Source organism: Arvicanthis niloticus, chromosome 7 (assembly GCF_011762505.2).
Source record: "Arvicanthis niloticus isolate mArvNil1 chromosome 7, mArvNil1.pat.X, whole genome shotgun sequence".
Lineage (NCBI taxonomy): Eukaryota > Metazoa > Chordata > Mammalia > Rodentia > Muridae > Arvicanthis > Arvicanthis niloticus.
In genome coordinates, this window is record NC_047664.1 from 32,186,785 (window position 1) to 32,202,582 (window position 15,798).

Genomic DNA, 15,798 nt, shown 5'->3' on the forward strand with positions numbered 1-15,798 from the left:
GGACCTTCACTTAGCTCTTGAGTAAGAGCTGTCCTGGTGAAGCTTTGTCCTGCCCAATACTTGCACCAGCTCTCTGGCCCTGCATCATTTGTCCTGGCCACTAGAAAAATAATTTTTATTTTCATAGCACCTGGGGTATCGCTCAAACTGGTCAAAGCTGGGTACCTCAAACTTTCCATTAGGCTTAGGTTGACAAACTGTAATGGAGTTAATAAGTATAGTATGCAAATTTCCATTTTATGCTGAATATACGTATTATTTTACATATATTGGTCTAAATAAAACACAAAGTAAATTTCCTGGCTTCTACCATGAAATTTACCGTTCTGCCCAGAGCTCACGTTGTATTTCACCTAGCCAGTGCTGACTACAATATCAGTCACCTCTGTTTTTCCCAAGTCTTACTGTTTTGAAGGGATCACAGGTATGCCAAGCATATTTCACAGAAACATATCCATCAAGTAACATACCGTCTGGTCAAACAGATCACGGTGTCCCATGTACACCACAAATGACCTCACCCATGCTCCAAGAGGGTGAGCATCACAGTCCACTCAGAAGCTGCACTAGTAATGGCCTCTGACCTTGTAGCCAGGTACCTCAGTAGTAGGCTGTAGTGTATGTGAGGCCTTCAGAGCGCCCTGTCACTGAGACCAGATGAACCTGTAGCTGCAGCCTATGGCCTCAGCCTTAGCTCTCATTTAACTGTACAAGCAGTCCAAGCTTTTTCAAGTTTTAAATACATGTTACAAGACTTATGTGGTTTTCTAAGGTGAGAGAGAGGAAGAATATACATGCATACCCCTCTAGGCACGTGATATATATATATATATATATATATATATATCTCCTATAAATAAATATGATAATAAAAAGTTAGGAAAGCTTTCTGGTATCCTACCAATCAGATATAGACAAGAAAGGAGGTCATAGCTGTGCTGTCCAGTGCCATGGCCACTGACCTCCTGAGAGTATAGAGAAAGAAGTATGGTCAGCCCAAATTGAGATGTGCTATAAATATAAAATATTGTTCAATTTAATAAATTCAGTATGCAAACACCTCTACTTGCACTGAATGCACATATTATTTTATATATGTTGGTCTAACTAAAATGCAAAATAAATCTCCTTGCCTACTTTCACCTGTTAACTTGTAGCTACCAGAAGATGGAGTTCTACCCAGTCTCACATTGTGTCTCCTCTCCAGGACTGGCTATGGTGTCAATCATGTCTGGGTTTTTTACCCCCAAACTCACTTGTATCTTACTGAGTCAAAGGGACCACAGGTGTGCCTGCCTCTCAGCACTTCCCTTAGCCTTGGTTCTTACAAACATACTGAACCCTTTGCTCACTTGGTCAGTCTCTATCTTACTCTAGCACTTGGCATTTGTTTCTTTCTAGTGGGGAGAGGTGATCAGGCCATGTACAGAAAGCATTTCTCCCAGCACAGGGCAGGCGCACAGCTTTCAAGGGACCCAGGGGATGTGAGTACCTGTGTGGGACCTGGACTCTTGAGTGTGCCCCTGGTCATCCTGCTGTGCATCTTTCACCCCATCACTTTGTTTATCTGAGCCATAGACTTGACAGCTATAATGTGGGAACCCTTCTAGTTATCACAAGGAAAGCACTGGTGATGTGTGACAGAAAGAGGGAGGTGCACTCTGTCACTGCCCTGTCCTTACAGCAGAGTGGACTGGGCCTCAGAGGGGAAACAGGCAGACCTGTTCTGCCTGTCTCTACTAGCCTGCCCTCCTAAAGACATCTTATATGTCCTGAAACCTGTTTCTTTCTTACTTGTTCTCCTCTGAAGACACTGTCACGTGGTATCCATAGGAGATCTGGTCTCCCTGAGAGACCTATGGTCTAAACAACTCCTTAAATGAACATGTGTTTCAGCACAGCTCACAGGTGTGTGCCTGTGTCTACACCTCCTTATGATCATTGGCAGGACTCACTGAACTGCTATGTTCTTCCCTTAGAAGGCACGATGCCTCCAGGGAATCCTCCTGTTCCTCTGGATGTTGAAATGTGTTCATCTCCTCAGCTCTCTAAGCACCATGACACCCTTCTCAGCAGTGACCTGTTCCCATCTCTTCAGAGTCTTGATGCCAGTGGTAAGAATCTTCTCCCCTTCTCCAGTGATTTTCCTAGTCAACCAATACATTGGCTTGCTCTGGTCAGCTAGGGAATGGCAAAGTCTTCATGGGATCACACACCATTGCGAATTCTAGCCACCAAATTCATTACCGTGGGTTTTAGATAAGGGATATCAGTATAATAAATTGCATCTGTGACAGCAATAGCTATGGTTTATTAGGCACTGGCTTTGTGTTATGCTTTCCCACCGCATATTATAGTTATTTCCTGTGGTCATTACCACCTACAAATCTTTCTGTAAGTGCCAGGGATGGTGTGGAGGGCCTCTTGTATGTGAACACGCTCCATGATCACAACAGGCTGCGGTCAGGGACGGTGGTTTTTATCAGAAAATGGAACAAGAAGTTGTGAGAGGAAATGGGACTTGCCTTGGGACTGTAATTTTCAGGTGCTTTGATGGCCACATGCTGCTTCTACATCCATGTATCACCCAAGTCCTTTACACAGAAGACTTCTCCAACTCACACACTACAACACATTTTGTATTATTTACCTCACTTAAAGAAACATACAGCATCCATAGAACACAGAAGTTAACCCCATTCAGGACAAAAGGGGCATCATGGGTACATGGTGCTGCATACATACACCCATGAGTTTGGGTATGCCTGATCTCTGTGCACCATACAGGGCAAATCTCCATCTGGAGATGAACCAAAAGTTTTGACTGGAGAGTGAAGGCCCAAATCAAGCACAGAGTATGGCTTAGGGCCCTGCTGAGGTACCTGGCTGCTGGTCCTTTTGAGCATTTCCCAATTGGAAAGGAGTTGGCTCTAGTCCCATAGGCCTAGTGCAGTGCAGGTTCTCACCTCTGCAACAGACAGCATGGGCATCAAATCTAAGAGAACCACTTGGTCAGTTGGCTACTGTGAGGAGGCTCATGTTCTCGGGGCCCAGGGCTCACACAGGCCTACAAGGGCCCAAGTACAAGTCTCCTTCTCCACAGAATATAGACCCCAGACCTTGCTGGGACTGTGCTTAGAGGAGCAGGTCAGCAAATGAGAGCAGAAAGACTAGACCTCGGCGTCTAAGCTACATGTCAACCCAGGCTGCTCCTACTCAACTCACAGATGCCACCAGAGGCCAGTTACTAATACACCTGCCAGGAAACTAATGGCTTCTGTGTGTCTAAGCTGGTGGCTTGCCTTAGATATTATATAGCTCTATGTGGACTTTACTTAACAACAAACTGTTATTAACACCATTTAGCATCATATCAAAGTGCCTTTATGTTAAGAAAAGCCCAAGATACAACAAATGAAGCCTAACTTAGGCGGCAGCACTTGCACTATCCAGAAAGTGTGTGTTGTGGGAACCTGAGGGTCTAGTCAGGCCCCTCATCTTGATTTGCTGAAATGCAGACTAACAAATTGTATTTTGTTGTTGTTTGTTTGTCTGCTTTGCTTTTTACATTTTAAAAAATTGCTTACATTTATTTAATTTGTATTTATTTGTTTGTTTGTTTGTTTGTTTGTTTATGGGGGAGGGCATGTGCAAAGAGATCAGAGGCCACTTCATTCTATTCTTTCATCATATGGGTTCTGGGGCTCACAATGAGGTCATCAGGCTTGGCAATGTAAGTAAGGGCACAGTGAAACCATTGAGCTAGACCACTCTGTGGGTGGAAAGAAGGATTTGTTTGGGAGAAATTCAAAACTGCCAAGGCTATCACTTGGGGGTCGAGAGAATAGTAAAAGGTAGGGAGAGTCTTGACAGTTTCAAGGGTAATCGGTGGGAGGGAGTATGTAAGTGGGAACCCCCTGGAAATTAGAGCTGAGGGGGTGAGGTGTGTGAAGCTAGCATGGGGACTCTGATCCATTCCAGGTGTGTGTTAATAGAGAACTAGCTGCCCCACTGCCTCAGGTAGTTGGCTGTAGAAGCTATCTGCCAGCAGTCCTTCTGTTGACCTGGTCAGATCCCCCCCTGCCCCTGAGCTGAGCCCAGACTGTCATTTAGGACATTGTCAGTGGCATTGTCATTTTAGGGGCAGCAAGTGGCTTTATTCACCAGGCAGAGTTGTCATCCCATCTTGTTGCCTTTCAACACAAGGTCTTTTGTAGCCTAGCCTGTTCTTCAACTCACTATCTAGCCAAGGATAGCCTTGAATTCCCAATGTTTCTGCCTCCACCTCAGAGCACTGAGACAACTGGCATGTTCCACCACATGCTTTCTTCCTCCATAGTCCCATGGAAATGTGTGCCAAGGCACTTCAGAGCCAAGGGTATTCAAGTGCCAGGCAAGAGACAAGGAATTCTAAATGCAGGGCCATGGAAACAAATGGAGGCCAGGGGGACCTGCGTTAGCCAGCAAGATAACAGAGTGTCGTCATTCACCTGAGAATGTGTCAGTCCCAGAGCTGGTTTTAGTAGAAAGTGTCAAACAGTCTGGACCACTAACACCACAACTAAGACCCAAGTCTCTGTCTCTAATAAGCAAACCACAAACTTACCCAGAACCAGTTTGCCTCTAAGTTGTCCTTCCTGGATCTTAAGTTATTATCATTACAGAGCCCTTGCTGGGTACTAGACACATGAGCGAGAGACCATCATAGTAGTAGTGGCCCCACACAGTAGAAGTCCAGTGTACAGGCAAGGTGCTCATGGCCAAAGACTGAAGGGACAGATCACTGATGTCAAAGGCAGACGAAAGAGCCTTAATTACAGCTGGTCATCCATCACAGGCCCACATGGCTCATGCATATAAATTGTGGCCTGGTCATCAGGTAGTCTCCCAAGCTTTAGTGAGGGAAGAATGAGGGCGTGGGGCTGGAAGACCTCTGACAACAGAGCAGGGAGCACAGGCACCTTTCAGAGCTCCTGGGTGGCTTGCAAGGTGAAGATACAGGTAGAAACACAGAAAGAGAGCTAGGAGGGGCAGCTCGGATGGAGGCTGGCCTCTTTGGAATGAGAGCCCAAACAAGGAAGACTTAAGCACATATAAATCCCTTTCTCTAAGCTTTTTAAAGTCATTTAGAAGTCCCCATATAGCCCTCTTCCCTAAAGAGAGTTAACGAGTCAGTGTCCTGGGGTTTTCTCCCTGCAGCTGGTGGGGGCCCTATTGCTGGCCGCTCACTCCCACTTGTGTTGGTTTCTGCTCTTCACCCGGACATTGTCACATGGCACTTCTGCAGAGGCATTTCCTGGGCTACTGCTTCAATTTCCAGGAAGAAGTCAAAAAGATTCATGGCACAATCGTTTGGAGTCTGACCATGGAGCTGTGCACTGTTCTTATGGGACCCTCTTTCTGTTGCTGGCTACTCTGGGTTTCGGAATGGTACGTAGATGCGTTGATGCATCCTGGACTTTAAAGTCACAGTTTGTATCTGTTATGAAGACAAAATGGCCTCTATTCATATAGACAGGACCAGGCTGCCCAGGCTAGATCTCATGGAAACAGAGCCCTCCAGGATCCACCTGACGTGCCCTCAGCAAGGGCTAGGTACAATCTCCCTTCACTGAGAACAGTCCAGCAAGACCACAGCTACTCAGGACACTGCCTTCCCAGCCCCCACCTACTGACCCAAATCTATTCTCACTCTCTACTGCTCGGGCTGCTTCTACTGGATTTCTCCCCTGCATACTTACCCTGATCATTTTTATAAAGCGGTGTTCGGTGAGGCTCTTTCCCAGCAAGCTGGTTCTCTCTTAAAGTGTAAGAAGGCCTAATGGTGTTGTGGTCCAAGATAGTCCTTTCTGTCTCCCTTTTAATTCTAGCTACATTCCATGTAAGTATACCAAGAACTCAGCCTTCCCAAGGTGTTTTCTGGCACATGGTAAAGCTCAATACAAGTTAAAGGAATTGGTTCATACTTTCTTGGTGATGTCAAATTCTTTGTTTCTTAAAGGTCTGCTAATATTCTCATTAACAGAGGTTAAACTAGAAGTGTCTGCATGTGCTCACACCCTGACTCACTTGGGCCAGAGCTCTTAGGTCCTTCCAATGGTCCACATTCCCTGATCACTACTTTTCCTTCATCCATCCATCCTTCATTTCTTTCTCTACCCTCACGACCTACACTCCCAACCAACTACCATTACTTAGGTACCCATCGTTTATCTGTTTACCCATCAATACATTCAGTAGCCCACTCATTTAACTGTCTTTTCATCCAGCCATTTTTAGTATAGGATAAGAGGTACAGATGGGGGGAGGGGACAATGACAGAGACAGAACACTTGTATGTATATATGTGTATAGAGGACAGAAGACAGCCTTGACTGTCATTCCTCGGACACTGTCTTTTTCAAACATAAGGGCCTTTATTGACCTAGAATTCACCAAGTAAGCTATACTGGCTAACCAGTAAAACCTAGAAACTCACTGTCTCTTGCTTCTAAGCACTGGAATTACAACCCTACATCACTGCACCCAGTTTTGTTTGGTTTGGTTTGGTTTGGTTTGGTTTGGTTTTTTGAGACAGGGTTTCTCTGTAACCCTGGCTGTCCTGGGACTTACTCTGTAGACCAGGTTAGTCTCAAACTCACAGAGGTCTGCCTGCCTCTGCCTCCCAAGTGCTGGGATTAAAGGCCTACACCTGGTTTGGTTTTTAACATTAGTCCTGTGGTTCACCATCACCCTCAGACCTGCAGATATCTGTGTCCATCTCTAACTGCCTATGCTCCCAGCTCTTTACGTCTCGCATAGTTCTGCCAAAGACTGAAGAGATTCAAGCGATGATCCAGAGTAAAGTTATGGCTATGAGAGACAATGACACATATTTAAGAGATGTTTTCGATGTGTTTCTGAGTAGGAGAAGTCCCCTATACTGTAGGATACTCCAGCAGGCTAGAGCTGAGTCAAGTGATGGAAATCCGGAAGAGAAAGGGAAGCGGGGTCTTGGGGAGGAGTGCTGACATGTCCAGAAGGTATGGCTCAGCAGCAGTAAGGGGAAGGGAGCTCTGGGTCAGTGAGTTTGCAAGCTTTGGCTCCTAGGGCCTGTCAGCACAGTTTCTTCATTTCAGTGGACAACTCCACACAATGTTCCGTGGGGTGTACAAAGCAGACACATTCTAAATGATTAAAAGTTTGCTTGCTTGAGCTATGTTTCAAAATAAATTGGATGTGAACTAAAAGGTTTCAGTCAGTAGAGAAGAAGTAAATAACCTAGGCACCCATATCCAGGGCACAGTTTGTCTCATCTTACAGCACACATGAGGACACAGTAGCCCGCCAGGTCTCAGACCCCTGCCCATCTCTCAGACATAGGCCCAACATGAGTTGAGAGCGTGTATCATGCAGGAAATGACACTGAGACAATAACAGCATGCTTCATAGTAAGATGGATTTGCACTGCAGAGCTCAATCTGTAGTTCCACCTATGGAGCATTTTCCTGACTGTGTCTCACCAGGCAATTGCTGAAAAGTTGGTAAGCAGCAGCATCAGCACCAACAGCACCAAGCAGCACATATAATGTCTACTCCACAGTTTATCAAATCAACAAAGTCATGTCATAGCTTGCTAACACAGAATCTATTTTTTTTCTCTCCTCCAGCTGAGAGCTGCCTTCCTGACTGTTTTCCAAAACAGAAAGGCTTTTCACAGAAAATCTCTTGTGACAGTTAAAGACATTGCTGTTTACACGTGGCATAAAGTTCTCACCCTTCTGGGACTGGAAACAACTTTAGGAGAGACTGAGGTGGCTACGGACCATGTAAGCTGCGAGACCTAGGAGCAGTAAGCAGTAGCACACTCAGGCTGATGTCTCTACCCATAGAGCTTGGTATCTGCTATGGGGATTCTGTCACTTCAAAGGCTCAAAATTAGTTCTCAACCTTGGCGGGCCTCATAGAATCTTCCCTTGAAATATTAGAGAACTCACAGGATTGGCAGGCTCAGCCTCTGCTCACCTCATCCCTATATTCATCTTGTAGCATTGAAAAGGTAGAGTCTCTGTTCCCCACTCCCTTTGGGGTAGTCACTTGCTTTTGTCACTTGCTATCAGACCCAAACCATGGAACCCTCAGTGCTTTGAATTGGGCACTCCAGACACTAATGCAAACAAGTCAAACGTAGGTATTTTCACAGTGAATTCTCAGCTGTCATCCATGACTGATGTTTACATAGCACTCAGTGCAGTCCTGCAGCCTGTCAGACACAGTCATGGTGCTGTGTGTTTGGATAGGGCTCACTGCTCGTCATGGGCCCATTATTGCCTTCGGATTCATTCAATGGTTCTTTGTCAAAGCATCATTAACTGTAACACTTATGAATGAAGCAGTGCATGCACACCACCAACAAAGGAACCAAGACAGACAAAAAGAAACCGGCCCAGCAACCAGGTCTTGTTAACTTCTGGGTCCAGGATATTTTATAACATAGTGAAAACTTTTTGAAGTCAGATCACTAAATGGTTTAGATAATGAGGAGAAAAAAAAAAAAAAGCTACCACATTCCAGTTTGCATTTTCTAATCTGTCTTCCCTTCAGATTTATTACCTGGATGAATTTTCAAGTCTTTTGGATGAACTTCTGATGAAGATCGATGGTTTGTCTGACAGCCTAGAGCTTTCTATCTTAGAAGAACAGTGGAGGAGGACAGTGGAGCTGAGGGCAGGGGACAGTCCTTCAGTTGGCATTTCAGAGTACCAAGCTACTGGGGTAAGACTGTACGAATTATTTTTGTTAATGTTCTACACCACTATTTTTATATTCTAAAGTTGTTTTGAAATCATGAAGTGGATTTGTATAAAAACCCTCTAAGAATAATTATTAGTGGAAAGATGTGCTCCAGCCAGAATTGGTTAAATTATTTAAAATACATGGCAAGACTTCAAGTTTCCAATGATAGTGTAGCTCCATCCCATCATTTCCATTTAAAACTGTAATCAATAAAGAGATGGGAGATAAAAGTGGAAAGCACATCTTCTCAGAGATGAAGGGTGTCTGTTAGCATGGAATGTAACTGGCAATGCTAAGAAGCCTTCTGATGCACTGTAGATTCAAATCTAGAGAGAAAGGGTTCTACCATATGCAAAAGCATACACGGGTCTCCAGATTAGCATATATGGAGGTGCCAATCAAAGGAGAGAACAAGGGGGCATACCTCTAAAACCAATCGCCACAACAGGGTATTCTCTCATGGAAAATAATTCAGTGAAGAATCCTTCTTTGAAAGTAGAATACAAAGCTAAGAAGAAAGAGCACAAAGATAAAATTTAAAAAATATATAAATAAGTTGACAAAAGTGAGCAACAACTTTCTACGTATTCACGGTTATAGAAAAATGCATTTCTACACATAGTGAAAAGATGAAAAAGAACAATAGATTTGCAAGAAAAGAAACAGATGACGCAGCAAAAGTAACTTTAAAATAGTTAAGTCTTATTTTTGGAATCATAATGAACACAGAGAAATCTGAACAAGACAGCTGTATACAAGTCAGAGAAGAGATAAAGATTTAGATCTCTACAGATGTTTCCCCGCTGACAATGGGCCACATCCTAACAAGTCCACTATAACTTGAAATATAGTACATAAAAAGGCATCTGGTCCAGCAGGACTGCTGACTGGCAGAATTAGCAACACAGCATGGCATAGGACCAGGTCCCATTGGGCCTAATCAGGATATGCAACTCTTAAGTATAGCCTCTGCAGAATGCACCACCATTTCTTAAAAGATCTATCTACCTAGTATCTATCTGTCTATCATATATCTGTCTATAATCCACTTATCTATCAACTATTTATCTATCATGTGTGTGTGGGGTGGTAATGCATGTGGGTATATGCCTGTATGAGTTTATGTATACCACGTGTATGCAGGTGCCTTTGGAGGCCAGAAGAGGCCATTGACAGTCAGATCCCCTGGAACCCTAGTTACAGGCACTGGTGAACAATCAGATGCTGGTACTGAGAAATGAACCTAAGTCCTGTGCAAGGGCCACGCTACCTCTTCATCTTCAAAGTCTGAACTACAACCTTAACACTGAGAAATTGTAGTTTAAACCATCATAAGTCAGGGACTGTCTGTATATCTAACCAGGAACTCTGACCCAGGGTTAAAAATAATAGATTTAAATCTGTTAAAACTAGACAAAATATAGCAGAGTTAGCTAACTAGACTTCAAGTATAAACACTGTTCTATTGCCATCTAGATAGTGTTACTGGCTGCTTCTACATGATTTAAAACTTAAAAAGCTGTTTGTTTTATTATTTATTATTTCTAATTATTAAACTGAGTTGAATGCTCATAGGATTGGAAATACAATGGCCAACTGCATGAGAAACTTAGAAAGCAAGAATGCACACATGTAGGAAAAAAAATAAGTATCACTTGATAGCCTGTGTAACGTGTTCATAACAGACTTTTAGAAGAAAGAGAACCATGAGAATGTCTGTGCCATAAGATTTGAGAATAACAGGATTAGAACCAAACGGGATACATACTATTAAATCAGCACTTAAAGGAAAACCTCGATGAGAGGAAACAGAGTCTGTATTCAACCCAGTTCACCAGCAAAATTTACAAGCACACAGCAAAGCAGGAGGGTGGGGTTGTAAACATGAAGCACAACTGAGCAAAGTCAACAGCCAAAATAAAGTGATCCAGTAGAGGCAAATGTGTAAGCCATCAGCTTATCCTACAGCTAAATATGTGTATGCAGACCACTAAGGGTACATCAGATCTCCATGTATACAGATGCATCCCACTAGGGTTACATCAGATCTCCGTATATGCAGACCCCTAGAGGTACATCAAATCTCTGTGTATACACACCATAAGGGGTACATCAGAGGATTTTCATTAAGATTAAGGAGCCTCAACTGTGCTTGACTTGCTTTTGTGAATACAGTTAAGACAAGAGCTCTAGCCAGAGCTGTATCGCCGGCTCCCACTGGAACATTTCTAAGGCATAAACCTCCTCTCAGGAACCCCTGTAAGCACACTTATGGACGTCTGTGTCATGACTCTTAGGGTCAGAATTGCAAGTGTGTCTGCGTCAGTTTCCATGTGCATAAACCTGCGCTCTTGTGAGCCCTTCCATACTCACTACACACCAGAGTCCTTGCTGATTTCCTAACCCTCCGCAGTGTTTATGCCAGTGACTGCGAAGGCTCATACTTGTAATGTGTGCCCCAAGGACATCAGTTTTACTTCCCTCCCACTAGATAATGCAATTGTTTTCTGAACAGTCACTTTATGAGACATCCATTTATCAAAAATGTATTACACAAAAAGCCACCGTTAACTGAGTTTGCCAATGCCTGTAACTCCCAGGTTCCACAGCACAAGTTAGCTGTCCTGCTGGGAAGGAACTGGGTGTCAGCGGTACCTGAAGAGGCCAAGCTCAACTGGGTTTTGCAGAACAGACTCCTCTTTGTGTGATGAAAGCCAAGGAAAGGGTCCATTTGATTTTCCTAACTCCAGGGCACTTGTTTTTCATCTTAACCAATAATAATTAAGATTGGTATCTCTCTAAACTGGCAGGATAGACTGCCTGGAGCTATAGCTAACCACCTGCAAATTGCATTGTTCTTTGTGCTTAAGTGACTCATAGCAAGAGAACGCTGTGGCTGCCAGGCCCACCGCCTCTTCTTGTCCCTGGCTCATTGCTCATTCTGTGATTCTTGGCTCAAGCCCTTGCCTCTTTGCTACATTTACCTATAGTCAAATAAAAGTCCCTGCTGTACTTGTTGTGGCCCAGGCCTCTCACCACTCAACTTGCCTTTTCTCTTCAGAAGCTGGCCAGGCCTGAGGCTACAGGGCAAGGGGGGGGGTCTACAGAAGATGTTAGTGGGGAGTCTCTGTTGCCTAAAATTCTCTCTTGACTTGTCTTTGTGAATTCAGTTAAGGCAAGATCAGTCAGCCAGAAAAGGGCAACTTCATCTCAGAACACAGCTGATCTATTCAAGCAGGGCGCAGCTCCTTCGTAGAACACCTGTCTAGCACCCGTAAGACCCTGGCTTTCATCCCTAATAACAGAAATTTTTTTAAGTGTAATTACTTAGTCTCCTTCTGCCAGGGTGAAAGTACAGAACTTTTTAATAGGTTGAAAATCTGCGTTAATGGTCTGTATCGAGGGGATGAAACACAGGCCACCTGAGATTATAGAAAGGCCTCCTATGCTGAGACCAAGCTTCTGTTTTCAGGCAGGTCGTGCTATAAACTTGAATTCTGAGTCACTATTCATTTCTTGCAGCCGCTTCCCTTAACTCTGCCAGTTTATGAGGTACCCTGGGGATGATTTCAAACACTTGGCTTTCCACAGGCCAGTCAGTGAGCCTCTGCAGAGACTTTGTGATTACCACTGGCTTCCGTAACCTTACCCTTCCATCATGCACTGTTTTCTGACAGGTGGATGCAAGATAATTTAACACACTGAGATGAAATACTGGAGGGTGAAGCAGTCTGTGGGTCAAATGAATCCACCTCAGCCTTCACATGAGGAAAACACAGGGCCGGAATGGCCCTACTTCTTCCGACATAGACATAGAAGTCTCAGGGTCCTACTGTGGTCCCACTCAGACCTGTTGATGGTGATTCATTTGTGACTACAGAATATGGACATTGGGCACATAGAACTTGTTGAAAGTCTCTTGTGTTGCACAAGCCCAGAAACTCTACCAGTGCACATGTGTCCTCCCTGGGACACTGAAACCACAGTATCACTCCCCACAAGACAGCTGAGCACAGCAAATGGGGTTGATATGGACATCTTTTCTCTATGTATGGGTTTAATCTAGAATACTAACATTGAGTGTCCAGGTTCATTCCTGTGGCTGCCACCACTCTGGGGACTGAGGGGGCAACGGTGAGCAACACTGAACCCTGAAAAGGAACTGTGTTTACTGGGAAGATGTAATTCCCAATCACAGGAAATAAGAATCTCAGAAGGATGAGCAAAAATCTGGGCACCTTTTGTGCTCATTGAGATCTGGGAATGATCTCACATCTGGGTATGATTTCCCACAACACAGAAAGAGGCTACTGACAGTGTGATTGAGGAATGAAACCAAGAGGCCTCTGGGAAGAATGTGTTCCACCATCCTCAAGAATCAGGGGCCACTGTGTTCCTGAATCTGAGTAAAAATGATCTTCCCGACTGGATTCCTGTCCTGGTTCTGTCTGGTTCTGTCTGGTTCTGTCTGCCCTTGCTGACAGAAGTTACACCATAATCCATGTACTCTCTACTGCTGCGTTTCTGCAGAGCACACAGCCAGTAAAACTGACTGTCAGGCAGAAAGCGATAGTGCCTATGGCCGGAAGGGGCCCAAAACTAAACCAAACCAGGAAAACAGTTGATGGGCAACTTTGACGGCAGGGTTTGTGAGAATTTTGGAGTTGTTCTTACAGCATTTTTTTCTTTGTGAGTTTGAAACTATTTCCCACTGGAAAGCTTTTTTTAAAGTCTCTTGTGTTGCACAAGCCCAGAAACTGCACAAAGACAGGGTCGCTGCAGTGAACAATAGTTCTAACAGTTCTAAGAGGTTTTTTTTTTTCCTTTAAGCTTCACTATATTTTAAAGAATATCTTGGTGTTTTTTTCTTGGAAGGACATCACAAGAAAAGCTTGTTAAACTTAATAGAACTGCTTAGATGTGATTTACAACTATTAGGTGTATCAGGAGTGCCAGAAATGTAACACCCAGCCATAGATGCCGAGGCAGTGAGCCTTCTGAGATAAGCTTTCTCGGCTTCCACACTGCGTCTGCTGAGATGGCTTAACTGGGAGAAATGTCCTGTGGCTCTTGATTTATGCTCTTCTGGCACACAAGAGCCAGCAATGTTGAAATAGTGGTAGACACACCCCCTTTCTTTGGATGTATGCAAGCCTAGCATTTGTGACACTGGATATAAACCAGGGCTTCTGTGTCACTGTGAGCATGGAATTTATTTACGAAAGTTGCATTCCCTCTAATGGGGGGTGAGGGGGGTGTCACGGGACTGGGATCTTTGAATTTTTCAGGATTAGACTGTGCTATCAGCCGATTGCTTTTTTGAAGCAGTTTCTGTTTCATCAGCTTCAAGCAAACTTCAACAATGATTGCCCTTAAATACAAGATAAAGGGCTGTATTTGTTCACTGGAGTACAGTAACAAATATCACAATCAGAAATATGATGTCTCACAGTCTGGCGACCTAGGGTCCGTGGCCCTGGAGGAAAGAGCTTGCCTGGCCTTTTTCCCAGCTTCTCAGCATTCCCAGGCTTGGGGCGGCCCGCATTCTAATTGGCATGCTCCCCATCTGTGTTTCTCCATGGCCGGGTTTTCTCTTTCTAGAAGAACGCGGTTGTGCTGGATTAGAGCACACTGTGATGACTGCATCTCAGTTCCCACAAAGGCCAGGCATTGAAGATTAGCACTTCACCGGTTTTCCTTTGGGGAAGAAATAACCCATCACAAGCGTTTGTGCAACTGTAGCTCTCTAAAGACCAGGTCACACAGTTTCATATGAAGTCCATTGTCCCTAGGAATTCCAACAATTCAACCAAAGTAAAACAAAATACTTAACTTGGTTTTGTTGTTGTTGTTGTTTTTGTTGTTGTTGTTTTGGGTTTTTTTTTTTTTTTTCCTTTTGTAAAAGTGACACTTGGTAGCAGTAGGAAATCTCAGTGGGTAAAGTTTTACCTGCTACCAAGCCAGGCAACCTGAGTTCAATCCTCAGCACCTACAGGTGGAAGAAGAGAACCAACCGCTGCAAGTTGTCCTCTGACCGCCCCACTTGAGGTGGTACATGAACACACATATGCATTCAGCATGCACACATGCATGCGAGTATACACACAGACACACACACACACTTCCAAACACAATCACATATATACACACACGAATGAACATTAAAACATACACACATACAGTGGTCTTTACCCTAACTAGTGCATGGCTGCCAAAGAGTATGCATAGTGCCTCAAAGGTAACAACACAGGAATGTAATGGCCTGAGAGGTCAGGATACTTGTAAATCACATGAGATCCCCAAGACACACCTCAGCCATGTCACCAGCACAACACAGTTGGGAAAATATTAACTCCATTTCACTAGCAGTTTGGCAGCCAGTGATAAATAGAGCCCCAGGAGTTTCTGCACTGATGTCAATGCTGACAGGCATACCCAAAGTGATTTACTATCCAGTGGCAAGTTGGTGATTATGTAAATAGGACCAAAGACAGGGAAAATCCAAGCAGATTCGAAAAATTCCTAGTCCCAGGGCTGTGTACACTCAGCCAGCCCTCCACTGGGTTTGTCTTAAGGGGAAGACAGAGATTCCAGGTTACAGATAGCATACACAGAGATGCCCCAGTCACAGCCAGCACCAGTCACTGTGTTGATGTGGTGGTTATTTTATCTACTTTTCAGAATTTGGGAAAGTGTAGAATGAAGTTGTGCGAACCTCTGTCTGGTCTCTAGGAAGGAAGCTGATCCTGGCTGATCACCTGCTTGGCTCCTCTCATTACTAAAGGTTTTGCTTTAGTAGAACTGGTTATAGTTATGAATACACTAGCCCTTAGCCTTGACCAAGTAATGACCTCAGAAAGTACTTCTCTTGTAGTAGGTGTGAGTTGAGGCGATTCCCTGTAGTCTCTTCTGCATGCTTGCACAGATTAATGGATATTTTCCCCATCATTCTGGTCCTGCTGCCTGACTAGAGCGTGAAATCTATGTCAGAAAGTTAGTAATGGTTGCTGAATTTTGAAACAC

At 44.2% G+C, this 15,798-nt stretch overlaps 1 protein-coding gene and 1 long non-coding RNA gene across 5 annotated transcripts in view; one reads left to right on the forward strand and one right to left on the reverse strand.

Moving 5' to 3' along the window:
• Pkd1l1 (polycystin 1 like 1, transient receptor potential channel interacting) overlaps positions 1 to 15,798 on the forward strand; it is a 126,512-nt gene that overhangs the window by 107,367 nt on the left and 3,347 nt on the right. For 2 of the 4 annotated variants that reach the window (XM_076938138.1, XM_076938141.1), the window contains 5 exons: positions 1,980 to 2,114; positions 5,200 to 5,430; positions 7,650 to 7,808; positions 8,584 to 8,754; positions 12,298 to 12,442. In XM_076938138.1, the coding sequence (XP_076794253.1) occupies positions 1,980 to 2,114; positions 5,200 to 5,430; positions 7,650 to 7,808; positions 8,584 to 8,754; positions 12,298 to 12,342 (741 nt within the window). In that variant the 3' untranslated portion in view covers positions 12,343 to 12,442. The other 2 variants (XM_076938140.1, XM_076938139.1) reach the window with 2 other exon arrangements.
• Positions 1 to 15,798, reverse strand: part of LOC143443055 (uncharacterized) — a 136,968-nt gene that overhangs the window by 9,468 nt on the left and 111,702 nt on the right. The window lies entirely within an intron of this gene.